At 41.0% G+C, this 14,391-nt stretch overlaps 1 protein-coding gene across 1 annotated transcript in view; it reads right to left on the bottom strand.

The window, feature by feature from the left end:
* Positions 1–14,391, bottom strand: part of LOC114563921 (amine oxidase [flavin-containing]) — a 50,994-nt gene that overhangs the window by 26,559 nt on the left and 10,044 nt on the right. The window contains exons 2-3 of the mRNA XM_028590917.1: positions 2,503–2,597; positions 627–764 (exon numbers count right to left, since the gene is read on the bottom strand). Of these exons, the coding sequence (XP_028446718.1) occupies positions 627–764; positions 2,503–2,597 (233 nt within the window). The remainder of the gene's footprint in view (positions 1–626; positions 765–2,502; positions 2,598–14,391) is intronic.

Genomic DNA, 14,391 nt, shown 5'->3' on the forward strand with positions numbered 1-14,391 from the left:
GATATGATGGTCAGGGGGGTACGTGGCTTAAAGAAACAATTCAAAAAGGGGTAAATTATGGAAAAAAGTTTGAGAACCACTGAGTTAGAGTACCCGAGCTGAGCACGAGAGATTTGATTTGATAGACAAACTCTTTTCTTAGTTAGAGCGTAAAGCACATGTGTCAAACTCAAGGCCAGCAGGAAAAATCCGGCCCCCTCGTAGATTTTGATCCGGCCCATACATCAAATTAGCTTCACGGATGGAAACGCGGCCTAAGGGAAAGTCTGTGATTGTTGTATATACCTCTGTTTTCTTTAGTTTTGGAGAGGTCCGGGGATACCAGTGACACCACAAAGTAAAAACAGCCTAGAGGTCTGGGATTTAAAACCGGTGTGACAAGAAGAGGAAAGTATCTAAGCTACCTATGTAGAAGGTATGTAGTTATTTGCATAGTTCTGTTTTGAAGCATGTCCTAGTTATAATTATTGACCCACGGCTAGTGAACCGTCTCGTGAGAGACTTTTTTTTTTACAGTCACTGCAGAAATCAAACTGAATGATCTGGATCTGTTAAATTAGTTAAATTGGATGGAAATAACATCAGCCAAAGCACAGAGTAGAATTATTATCTGCGCGGACACTCACGTTGACATAATGCACCAGGCTCTCCTGCTCGTTGACTTTGTAGGTCTGAATGCCGTACTCTTTGGCCAATCGGAGGATGCGGTTCTGAGTTGGTCCGATGTAAGCTCCGCCCAGGTCTACCCACTTTGTCTCCTTATTCTGAAAGAGAAAAAAAGGAAAAACCACATCAAAACATGAAACAAATAAGTCACAGATTATGTTGAAGAGTTCGCTGTTGATCACTGAAGTTACATGGCTCTGCAGAGAGTGGTTCGTTTGTCAGAACACAGAAAAGGCCGTGCCCTACCCTGTCGGAAGGATATTTCAATACTTCAAGAAAAAGGCTTGGAGGAATCATTAATGATCTAAACCACCTGGGTAACACCCTTTTTACCGTGGAACCAGTAACATAGCTGGAGAGGGGAATTCGTGGTTCGACCGGTCATGACTGTTTTCATTCCCCCTCTCTCTCCCCTTTCATGTCTTCATCTGTCCTATCAAAATAAAGACTGAAAATTCCCAAAAAATAATCTTAAAAAAAAAAACTCTCTCGCTAAGCATCTGCGGAAGACTCTCCTGGTCTTACCAAGGGGGTAAGCTTCACTTCAGAACTCGAGCCATCTATGGCGCCATTTTGTTGCTAACTGGCCATCACCTCCTGTTAGCATTCCGCTGAGCGCCATTTTTTTTTTATGTCACTTGACTGCGAATAACTTTACATCTGAAATGTTTGAAGACTCTATTTGTCCGTTGTTTAGTTCCAAAGAAACACGACAATGTATAAAAGGCTCCATTACCTTGTACCTCACGTTATGGCTCCGTAGCAGATGTTTTTGTAAAAATAGGCTAACGATTGTGTCATAACCAAGAGACTTACTGTCGCATAGTAGAGGAATTACCGTATCGTACAGGAGAAGCTCGCAGGCAGTTTCGACTTACATGAGCTGTTTAGGTTTAATTACTAATGTTAACTAGCATGTTAGTTAGCAATAATTAGCCTGTGCCCATGTTATCTCCTTACATACACCTACGCTCTCCGTCTCTGTAAGATTGGGAATGATTGAGATTTCTCTCGGCACAGCTACCAGAAGACTTCACACTTTCAGACACGTTGCTCACGTCACGTTCTCTCAGTTGGAGGCTGCGCAGTAAAGCTGGCCATCACCGGAAAAGTGCTTCTAATAGCCTTCACTGGTCTCCGTCCAGAGCAACGGGGTCTATTGGTCCATTATATACTGTCTATGGTCTTACCAAGGGGGTAAGCTTCGCTTCAGAACGCGAACCTCCGATGGCGCCATTTCGTTGCTACGAAGTGATCACCTCTTGTTAGCATTACACTGACCGCCATTTTGTTTTTACGTTACTTGACTGCGAATAACTTTACATCTGAAGGGTTTAAAGACTCTATTTGTCCATTGTTTATTTATAAAGAAACACGACAATGTATAAAAGGCTCCATTACCTTGTATCTCACGTTATGGCTCCGTAGCAGACGCTTTTGTAAAAATAGGCTAACGATTGGGTCACATAGTAGAGGAATTACCGTATAGTACAGGAGAAGCTCGCAGGCAGTTTCGACTTACATGAGCTGTTTAGGTTTAATTACTAATGTTAACAAGCATGTTAGTGATCAATAATTAGCCTGTGCCCATGTTATCTCCTTACATATACCTACACTCTCCGTCTCTGTAAGATTGGGAATGATTGAGATTTCTCTTAGCGCAGCCACCAGAAGACTTACAACTTTCAGACACGTTGCTCACGTCACATTCTCTCAGTTGGAGGCTGCGCAGTAAAGCTGGCCATCACCGGAAAAGTGCTTCTAATAGCCTTCACTGGTCTCCGTCCAGAGCAACGGGGTCTATTGGTCCATTATATATATGTCAATGGGTCTTACCCGCACGGTGAAGGTGCGACCACCGACCCGATCCCTGGCCTCCAGGACTACAGGACTCAGTCCGTTGGCTTTCAGCAGCTTCGCTGCACTCAAACCTGCAGACAGACAGAGAGCAGAAGAAATCCTCAGTCGACACTCATGTGATGTTATCGTCTTATCCATTGGTTGATTTAATCGACCCATAAAACATTCCCTCCAGAAAAACACGATTATGCGATCGCATAATTCAACGCATAATCAGCCAAAGTCCGCATATTTAAGCATAAATTGCAGATTTCCGCGCAAAATACGCGGGGCTTGCATGATTTCATAATCCCCGCATTTTCGTTGCAAAAAAAGTCCCATAATATATCTTAGCAGAAAGTTGAAAAATTTTACGTTTACTTCACACAAGAGCAGCCATTTTCCCCTGTTGCCATGGGAACGTTATGAAGTGACATAATTATGCGACGTGAACATCATCAAAAAGCAGGTTGTTGGGGGGGGGGTTGGGGGGATCACTTTTTTTTCTCTTTTTCATCAAACCGCAGTTTTTGCAAGTTCCCGCAATTGCCATGGAAACAAGCTGGGAAGCTACAAGAGGCGTGCGTGTGCGTGTACGTGTGCGTGTGCGTGTGCGTGTGCGTGTGCGTGTGCGTGTGCGTGTGCGTGTGCGTGTGTGTGGGTGTGTGAGTCTGGGTCTTTGAGTGGATCTTACAGAGATAGTAGCTAAGGAAACACTCTCACATAAAACGCTTCACATGACCAGGCCTGCACAGTCTGGTCCTTTACTGAACCAAAGGATGGTCCTCTAACTGCTGTCGCTGCCAAACCGTCATGCTGCTGACATTTCACAGCACGGCTGAAGTAGGTCGAGTCAATAGTACATCAGTGCTAAGGACACAGTGGTGAGGTAACCTGCAGACCGTGAAACCATGATTCAACTGGATTAACACAATATTAACAGTTTCAATGTTTAAATGGACAGAAGACATATTTATCAGTCCCTCCGGAAAAACGTGATTATGCGATCGCATAATCCAATGCATAATCACCGCATTTTTTCAAATACGCTGCACTTTCGCCGCTTAAATTGCCGATTTCCACGCAAAATATTTTTGTTGCAAAAAGTCCCATAATATATCTTAGCAGAAAGTTGAAAAATGTTGCGTTTACTTCACACAAGAGCAGCCATTTTCCCCTGTTGCCATGGGGACGTTATGAAATGACATAATTATGCGACGTGAACATCATCAAAAAGCAGGGTGTTGGGGGGAATCACTTTTTTTTCTCTTTTTCATCAAACCGCAGTTTTTGCAAGTTCCCGCAATTTGCAAGTTCCCGCAATTTCATTGCATAAAATTGCATAAATATCCCGCATATTCCATCGCATTTTTTAAAAAAACGTGCCGCATAATCAAGGATTTTTGCCCGCAATAATCACAAAAAAACTCTGGAAGGACTGATAAAACTGAAAAAAATCTCCACAGAGAGTCATGCAAAAGGACCACTTTAAATCTTGTGTTTACCAGAGATGTGCTCCGAAGTTTCTGAAGAAGCATTAAAGAATGACTAATCAAATAAAGACATCTTGGTCGACTAAGACCAAATCGACTGATTAGTCGAATAGTTGACTAAGGTAGCTTTAACACCTGAGCTGTTCGGTCCGTTTAAACCGAACCCTGGAGCATAGGGATCAACCTATACTGTTTTTTCAGGGCCGATAAAGATCCTGATTATTAGTAGTTAATGAAACCGATAACAGATATTTGGAACCGACATGCATTTGCAGTGAAAATGAAAATCTGAAAGTCAAAATTAAGAAATTTTGGAATGTTAAAAACTCCAACACAAAATGCTTTGTTTTAATGCTTTAAGCCATTATGTAATAAATGAGAAACTTTGAATATAAGCCCCAATAACAGAGAGTCAGATAGTTATTGTGGGGGGGGGGGTGGACATTAAGTCAGACTCAGTGGTGAGTGAAAACGAAGCAGAGAGACAGACACAGAGCTGTAGCCGAGCCAAAGTAGCGCCCGTTGTAATTCATTAACTTTTTCGCTTATCAGGCAATTAAAACGCAGATACAGATCATATGCAAACTGCCAAAAAAAACTGCCCGATGTACTGTCAAAAATACCCATGTACGTGTGGATTAGGCTTTAGGGCAGTAACCCAAACCATGAAAAACAGCCGCTCCATATACTGTACTTTTGGCTCGCGCCTTGACACCTCGGAGCTACACTCACACTCACACACATCTGTGGAACTGTTTTTCCTTCTAACCGTCCCATCCCCACCCCCTTCCAAATCCTGCTGAGCTCCGTTAGCGAGGTTTATATTAGTTTAAACATAGTTTGTCCTGTATTACCCAACTTCAGCCTTCCCTCCCTGCACAAACACACACCCACCCAGTGTGCCAGGCTTTGTAGAAAGCATTAGCTTGGACCAGAGGAGGCTCACAAATCTTCTAAATTGATGCTATTACCTGCACTCAGCTCCAAAGGCCAGTCTCTGTCTTGGAAAACAAAGAGCATCTGTCTGCATCTCTTGCCTACAGCAATCACTGCAGAAAAAGTAACATCCTGTTGATTTGGCTTTGATCAGAAAGCTTCTTTGTCTTAATGGAGACACCGTTTTTATATAATAAAAAAAATCTTCTATAGGACTAATAGATCATTATAAAGCTTTATATCACTTGAAAAGGATTCAGACTGAGCTTTCCCCTCTTGTTTATCTTCACCCCCCCCCGCACCATGAAATGAAGAAGAGGAATGAGCTGGGAAAATCAACATGCTAAGTGAACTCCAGCTGCGTTGGATTCAACTCATGCAGCAGGGAGGCAGAAAGAGCAACAAAAAGACAAAGAAAAATATGAGATTATACGCATAGACGCATAGGAATTTCGATGAAAACGTGTACGAGTAAGAATCAAACAAACAAAATTAAAATTACTTTATTTATCTGTTTTTCCCCCATGGAGTCTGTATATACAGAGGAAAAAACACTGGGCAAACCATCTGCAGTCCTGCATGTCTCCGCGGTTGTTTCTTTTGCTGCTGCGCTGTGAAGCCGCATACCTCACACTCACAACCACTCACACAGACATTAACCAGGCGCAGCGGGTGAGTCTGCATTGTTACCTTAAAGGGATAGTTCAGATGTGTGTTCAGTGTGGTTGTCTGAGCTACTTCTCCAGAGTAACTGTGTTAGCTACAGTAGATGGAGGTCCAGTGGGTATACTGTACTGTATATGTACCTATATGTATATGGGCCAGAATGGGACATATCATATTGGGGGGTCTGGGTGACCTGATTTGGAGCGTCAAAGACTTCATTTCCTGCGTTATGATACACTTTTATGAACCAATTTACTGTGGAAAAACCTTTATATAGCCTATGCAAAGATAAAAAAAAACACACAGATGAGAATTATAAATATGTCATAAATATAATGGAAAGTATGTTGTTGCGTGTCATTGGGCATTTTTAAGTGGGTATATGGAAATCCTGGAGCTTTCTTAGTGGCTATACTGGTATACCTGCGTATCACGTAGGGTTGGGTACCGTTTGGATTTTTACGATTCCGATGCCAAACCGGTACTTTTAAAACGACTCAGATTCCTAACCGATTCTTGAAAAACTGAAAAATGACATCAAAGAAAGGCTCTTTTATGGAGTTTTTTTTTTTTTATTTAAAATTATTTCAATTTAACAATATATTGTTTTAAAGTACTTAAATATATGATAAGTAAACCTAAGTCACCTAACACACAACTACAATAATTTAACAATAAATAACAGTTACACTATATTAACAATTAACAACAATAAATGTTGTTGAGTTGGTATGCCAACCAGCTTCAAACTTTAGCAGTTCTTTTGCAGAAAAATGACCATATTTGCCTTCTCTGGCAATATAGGACACCTCTCCTGACTTATGGCATGTCCTGCACAGGAGAAAACTCTCTCAGATGGTGTCCAAGAGGTCTGTACACACAGGAGGGAGTTTGAAAGGGCAATTTGGGGAGGCTGTCCTGCCTCCCCCACCACCAGGCTACAGGGTCTTGTCCTGAACGATAGACTAGCAGAGCAAGTGTAATATGTTTACTAGCGATCATGTGCAGTGAATGGTTAATATGCTTTTACGTCCGTTTTGGTGAGCCCAGATGGAAAATATGCCATTTTAAAAGTATGGGGCGGCAGCTAAACACATTTAAGACACCTAAACACATTTATATCAGTTTAAGTGGACTATATTTCCAGTTCTTCACCTTGCTGTCAGACGGCCCTTTACGATGGGGAACTGAAGCCGTTATCTCTGCTTTCTTCAAAGCACCAGACTCCTTTGACAAAAACATTTGACCTCGAAGAACACGGGAGTTGCTGCTCCACCACTGCCTCCGTCGGTTAGTTAGTCAGTTAGTTTTGATTGTTCCTAACCGTTTAAAACACCAAAGTCACACAATAACACAAACTAACTAACCGATGGAGGCAGCGGTGGAGCAGCAACTCCCGTGTTCTTCGAGGTCAAATGTCTGTTTTTGTCAAAGGAGTCTGGTGGCTTTGAAGAGAGCAGAGATAACAGCTTCAGTTCCACATCGTAAAGGGCCGTCTGACAGCTAGGTGAAGCGCTGAAAATACTCTAAATATAGCGTATTTCAGCTGTCATTTACTGTATAAACTGACTAGGTACTTCATATAACCCCACTTAAAAAAATAAAAATCAGAACTATCCCTTTAATCCCTCGACTCCCAGCCATGACAACTGTGCCTGAAGGGATTACAAATGGAGGGAAAAAAAGGTCAGCTAGTCTCTGGTGGAAAAACCATGGAGAATTAAACGAGAGAGAATCCTCTCCTCACTCTGAGCTAGATGTCCTCTGCTGTTAGAGGCTTTCTGCACCTAAAGACATGGCTTGAAATTTATCTAACAGATACGACGCACAGTCTTCCTGTCATCTGCAGCTGGCGTGCATTCAGCAGGGCATCTTCCTGCTTTGTGCAGACACATTTAAGGAGGGATCAGACAAGAGAAGGGAGGGGGTCTGGTAAGCGAGGTCGATTGTACTGTGCATCTCCGCAGTATGTGTTGGACACATGGTTGCAAAAAAGAAGAAGAAAGCGTGTGCAGAAAGAAAGAGAGTAAACTGAAACGCAGCGAAACACAAAACGTGCACCGAGGAGGGCAGACAGAGAGTTGTTCTCATTAAACACAAGGTTCACTGAGCTGCTAATAATGCACATTTTGTGTGCCTGTTTATATCTTTTCCATCTTTTTCATTTCCGTTTAATCAGTTTTTACTGCATTTATTTTTTACAAACCTTTCTGCATGTAAAGATTACTATTACTTAAAAAAAATTTTAAACACAAATGTGTTTCCCTCAAGTGGAATCAATCAAGTAAGTTGAAGTCTTTGTAAAAGTTGTGCCTTCATTAAAGAATCATTTCAGTATTTTGCAAACCTGGACCCTTTTTTGGGTGTGTCTGACAACATTATGGAAAAAATCCCTACAGAGATAGACCTTTTTTGAGTAAAATCCTTTTTGTTTAACCAGGAAAAGCTCAGAAAATGGCTATCGCCAAACTTACCAGACTCCATTTAAATAATGAGTACTTTTAGCGTGTATGGAGCCAGCGTATTTCCACATGTAAATGGGTGAATTAAGGGTTTGTTTCAACCAAACCAGAGTGGTGATTGTTGGAACAGTTGAAAGACGAACCAAGCTGGCTTTTGATCATTTTTATTTTGTTTCTGTCGACTTTGAATTAAGTGTATTTTCCGATGATACAATTACTGGTTTTTAACTGGCGTCTGGTGGGTTTGGCGATGGCGATCTCAGGGCGGTTTCATGTCAAATCTTACTCTTTAACAAAAAGGTCTATCTCTGTAGGGATCCTTTCCGTAATGTTGTCAGACACTTAGAATTATAATCTGAGTCTGTCCAGTGGAAAGACAAACACTTCTATGTTACATTGCATCTTATATTGCTGCTACCGACTGCAGCAATCTCGCTTAATACTGGACCAATGTCAAAGATTGTTGTTCCCATCAGTCACTTACACACAAAAAAATGGTAGAATAGGGGTTGAAAAATACTCTTTAATTAAAGTGATTCTATTTCAGCATTACCACTTTTGGAGGCAGTCCCTGCTGCATTATGCGCAGCATCTGAAGCTAAAAAATTACACAGAGAACGAGCACAAACTGAATGTATGACAACAAGGCAATAATGTAGGTGTATTTCTCCTCCCCTCTCTCCTGATTCTCTCCCACCACTGCTCCTCTCCTCTCCACCCCGAGCACCTTGGGGCTCTGGCTGACCTAATTGTCTCGTCTCTCTCGGAAACGTTTGTCACAGAAAAAAATAACGATGACTGTGTGCATTGGGCTATTTCATTATCTTGCTTTGGGAAACACTTACTTATGTTTTCAACGTGAAGATGCTAGACAGTCAAGGAGTGCATTTTGAAACAAAGAGAGAGGCAGATAAAAGTGAGAGTTGTGGCAGTACGTCGGTGTGTGTGTCCCAGAAATGCTTCATTGTTTCAAGGAGAAGCAAGGCCAGCAAAGGGCGGAGTGGTGTGTGGGGACGATTCTCACAATGGCATCCTGCTCACAATAAACTAGAGTCTGCTTCTTTAAACGTACAATATGTAACTTTCTGCCGCTAGGGGTCTCTCAACCAAAACAATGGACGGTAAAACTGGACTTTTGATGACGTTATGAAGTTGCGTGGAATTATGGGAGTTTTTGGTGTTAAAAACCTTCGCTGCCGGTTAGAATGCATCAGTTCACGAGTTTACCCATTCAAGTTTATTCACGTTACGTTTAGTAACGTTTATTCATGTTATTGTAATAAAATAGCTGCAGTTTCCCCAACATAATTACGTTTTTCTTGATTAGATTTTTATTTGTAGCTGACCAGTTAGCTAGTGAGCCAGCGAGCTAACAGTAGCCAGCAGCTAAAACACAAAATATTTCACATATCAATGTCAGCTTTTGGATGGTTTCAACACCGGGGCGGACGGGGTTTTTTGTAACGCTAGCTAGCTACTACTACTACTGAACGATGCTGAGAGACGGGTGTGGGTGGGGATTGTCGGGGAAATCTCTGCGATAGCGAGCCAGGACGTTTGATGCCTGTTGTGCAGCAGCAGAACATCTCCCAGCTGCCTGGAATTATCTCCCCTTCACTTTTCAGTAATCTTAACTTTTCGTTTTTGTGCTTAACCCACCTTTTGTCGGGTTAATTTAGCTAACCGTAAAGACAGCTAAACGCGAAGGGGGGAGAAATTCGGCACATAGCTACACCGGTAGCGCTACGGAGATGTAGCTAGCTACCGCTATGGATGTTGCCGCTGTTGTGACTCGGTGCTGGGTCTGATATAGTCTGTTTCCCGTCGTTTAATTAAACTGCCGTTAGCGTCGTAAGCACCAGGCACTGGAGATAAGTTCTGGCCGCGGGGGGTTGCTGTAATGAAAGTAGCTGGCTGATAGCTGACTGGGGGCTAACGGTAACTAGCTAGCTATATGTCCCGGGGCTGTTGTCAGCTGTCATCCCGACTGAGTCTCTCTGCGCCGGGGGAGTGAGACAGACAGACCGGGGTGTGCTACTTTGGCTAAATTAGCATTAGATTAATCGTATATCTATACAGCTAACGTTAACGTTACTAGTGAAGTTATTCGTGGGTTAGCTCAGTCCTGTTAGCTGTGGTCGAAACAGTCATATAAAAATGACTTTATTAGCACGTTGAACGATTTTGTAACCTCATAATGTTACCCACAAAGCTTTAGCATCAACGTTAGCTCATTGTAGTAACGTTAAGCCGGTATCGATATTGAACTTTCAAAATAGATAAGGTCTCTGTTGTATTACTGTGATAAAAAGTGGGATGTAATTAATCACAAAATGATGCTGTATGGCAAAAAAAAGCAGTATTACGGTTACAAGTATTTTTTTTTCTGTGACATTGTATGATTTACAATTACTCCTGAACGTATCATCTTGGTGCCAGTGTTGTGACGGAAGTTAGAGTAACAGGAGGGTGAAAGGTTATATGACGCCACTGACGGGCGACTAAAGGAAACGTGGCGTGTCTGAAAATAAAATAACAGATTTCTCTGGGTTTGACATTTGGTGGAAACATTTGGGATAGTGTAAGAACACAACTCATAAAAATATATAACATAGGTATGGTCATTTTTAGACATTTTAAAGCAGAAATGTTACATATTGTACCTTTACATACATCTGCACAAATGTTTTGGTGAAAAATGGTGGTCTACGTGGGTGAACATGCCTGGACAACAACCATTACAGAAAAAGCAGTTCAACAAGAGATGCAGCAGACGGTATCTAGACGTCTCCCAAACTGCGAGGCATCTGTCGGCCAAGTGCTCGTCAGGAATGGCATGTGCTGACAGATGTGTTGTTTGCACAACATCCAAGACTACTCATCCTTCAACAAACTCAAATCAGCCAATTAAAGCTGGAAAGACACTGCAAAGATATTAATCTTGTATGTTGTGTTAACTCTAGGGGTGGTGGAGAAACAACACTACTACGTTTTCATTTCTAAGCAGCGTTATGAGACAAAAACAATCTCCGTCCACACAAGAGTTTTAGCTCCAGTAGCAGAGCTAGTCTCCGTCCATATTAACACGTCTGACAACGCATATCACACAACCATTCACACACACTGGGCATGTGCGTGCCGGTGTGAACAGGAAGCAGATTGTCGGATGTTACTCTGCGGTTGAAAATCATAGACGTAGAACGTCCATGATAACGTAACGTAACGTTTTGAAATTAGCACTTCGCAACCAAGCAGTACTTTGTGGGCAGTTGTACTAAAGTTTGCTTGCTAACATAACATAAACTGGCTGGCAGACACCCCGCAAATAACCTCAAACTTATCACCCCCTAGCGTTATGGCGATGGTTATGCTTTGTCCTAGTGCTGGGCAATATATTGATATTATATCGATATCGTGATATGAGACTAGATATCGTCTTAGATTTTGGATGTCGTAATATGGCATAAGTGTTGACTTTTCCTGGTTTTAAAGGCTGCATTACAGTAAAGTGATGTCATTTTCTGGACACACCAGACTGTTGTAACTGTTCTATTATTTGCCTTTACCACATTACTGATGATTATTTATCAAAAATCTCATTGTGTAAATATTTCGTGAAAGCACCAATAGTAAGTAAGTAAGTAAAAGTAAGTAAAATTTATTTGTATAGCACATTTCACAGATAAAAATCACAAAGTGCTTCACAACAAATGGGTGGATACACAACATTTATACATTGCAGTACATAATCGGAAAATAAACAGAAATACACTTAAGACACAATAAAACCGACCTAATCACCCTATGGTCTATTGAAACGCCTCTTTAAAAAGAAGAGTTTTCAACTGCGTTTTAAAATTTGTCACTGAATCCAAGCAGCGTACGGAAAGAGGCAAAGAGTTCCACAGCCTTGGTGCCACAGCTTGAAACGAACGGTCCCCTCTAGTTTTAAAATGTGTACGGGGGGCAACTAAAAATCTCTGACCTGTTGATCTCAGACTACGTGAGGACGTACGCAGCTGTATCAGGTCAGAGATATATGGGGGCGCCTGACCTTGTAGGGCTCTAAAAGTTAGAACCAAAATCTTGAAGTGTATTCTAAATTTCACTGGTAACCAATGAAGTGAAGCTAAAACCGGAGTGATGTGTGCCCGCTTGCTAGTGTGGGTTAAAAGCCTAGCAGCAGAATTCTGGACAGTCTGGAGGCGACAAAGATCTTTCTTATCAAGACAAATAAAAAGACTATTACAATAGTCTAAACGGGACGAAATAAATGCATGAATGATCATCTCCAATTCGTCCTTTGACACCAAGGCTCTTATCTTAGAAATGTTCCTTAATTGAAAGAAACAGTTTTTAATAAGTTGCTTCGAGTGTTTCTCCAGAGACATGGCAACATCAAAAACAACCCCTAAGCTCCTGAGACTCGGCTGAACAGACGAGCCTAAGGCAGCGAGATGCTGTTTTATGTGAGAGATGCTCTGCTCAGGGGCAATGATTAGTGTTTCAGTCTTAGCTGAGTTCAACAGTAAAAAGTTATCATTTAGCCACTGCTTAATCCCACTCAGACAGTTGAGTAGGGAAGACAGTTTATATAACTCAGTAGGCTTAAAAGAGCAGTATAGCTGAATGTCATCTGCATACAAGTGATAAGAAACATCCTTGAACTGGCCGATTATATGTCCTAGAGGAAGTATATACAAAAGGAAGAGAATCGGTCCCAGGACAGAACCCTGAGGAACACCACTCGATAGACCTGCAGTATCTGACATGATCTGATTTATAAAGACACCAAAACTTCTGCCGGTAAGGTAAGATGAAAACCATTTTAAAACTGATCCCGATATCCCTAATAGATCCTGAAGTTTATTAATCAAAATATTGTGATCAATAGTGTCGAAGGCGGATGTAAGGTCCAATAAAACTAACACTGTATGCTTTCCACAATCTGCTGACATCAAAATATCACTCGAAACTTTAACTAGTGCAGTTTCCGTAGAATGTTTTTTCCGGAAACCTGATTGATATTTGTCAAAAATATTATTTATCTCCAAGAAAGTAGTAAGCTGCTCTGCTACCACTTTCTCTAGAATCTTAGCCATAAAAGGGAGTTTAGATATAGGCCTATAATTCATGGGTTGCAATGGATCTAAACTGGGCTTTTTAAGAACAGGTTCAACAATAGCATGTTTAAAAATGTCAGGAACCACACCAGTTAAAAGAGAGCAAAGTGGTTACCTCATGTAATGTCACTAGTTCAAAGGAAAAACATGGATGAGGAAGCGCCAAAGTACAAGCTTTGAATAGTCAACACTACAATATCAATGCGGTATCAATATTGAGGTATTTGGTCGAAAATATCGTGATATCAAGTCCAAGCAAACAAAGCTGGATCGAAGGGCCACTGCAATGCCTTGCCCTAGAGAAGCTTACATATGTTGTTAAAGGGAAATATAACACCTTTGTTAAGATTTGGGGCTCATTTATGCAATTTCTGGAGGGGGGGGATTTCATTGCAGCCTTGTAGTCTACTGTCTCTAAATACAGTTGAAACCAGATATTTACATACACTTCAGAAAAAAAACACAAAAACTTTTATTTCTTTACAGTCATACATTAAATCAGAGTAAACTTTTTCTGTTTTAGATCAATACATATTGGTCTTTTGCTGTTGTCCTGGGATTGATTCGCACATTTCGCACCAAAAAAACGTTCCTTTCTGGGACTGAATCCGTCTCCTTCCTGAGCGGTATGATGGTTGTACATTCCCATGTTTTTTATACTTGCATATTATTGTCTGAACAGATGAATGTGGGACCTTCAGACATCTGGAAATTGCACCTAAGGATGAGCCACACTTGTGGAGATCCACAATTATTTTCCTGATGTCTTGGTTGATTTCTCTTGATTTTCCCATGATGTCAAAGAAAGAGGCCCTGTGTTTGAGGTGTGCCTTTATATGCATCCACAGGTGTGCCACCAATTAACTCAAATGGAATCAATTAACCTATCAGAAGCTTCTTAAGCTCAGAATGGAATCATCTGGAGTTTTCTTTTTGTTTAAAGACACAATAAACTTAGTGTATGTATACTTATGACTTTGATGAAAGTGATAAAAAAATACATTAAAATTCTCCCTCGCTCGATTCTGACATTTAACAAATGCAAAAAATATTTTAATATGTATTGATCTTAAACAGAAAAAGTTTACTCTGATTTAATGTATGATAGTAAAGAAATAAAAGTTGTTGTGTTTTTTTCTGAAGTGTATGTAAATATCTGGTTTCAACTGTATATTTTTTTCTGTCCATCTGTGCATGTACATGTTT

This window comes from Perca flavescens, chromosome 11 (genome assembly GCF_004354835.1).
Source record: "Perca flavescens isolate YP-PL-M2 chromosome 11, PFLA_1.0, whole genome shotgun sequence".
Taxonomy (NCBI): Eukaryota; Metazoa; Chordata; class Actinopteri; order Perciformes; family Percidae; genus Perca; species Perca flavescens.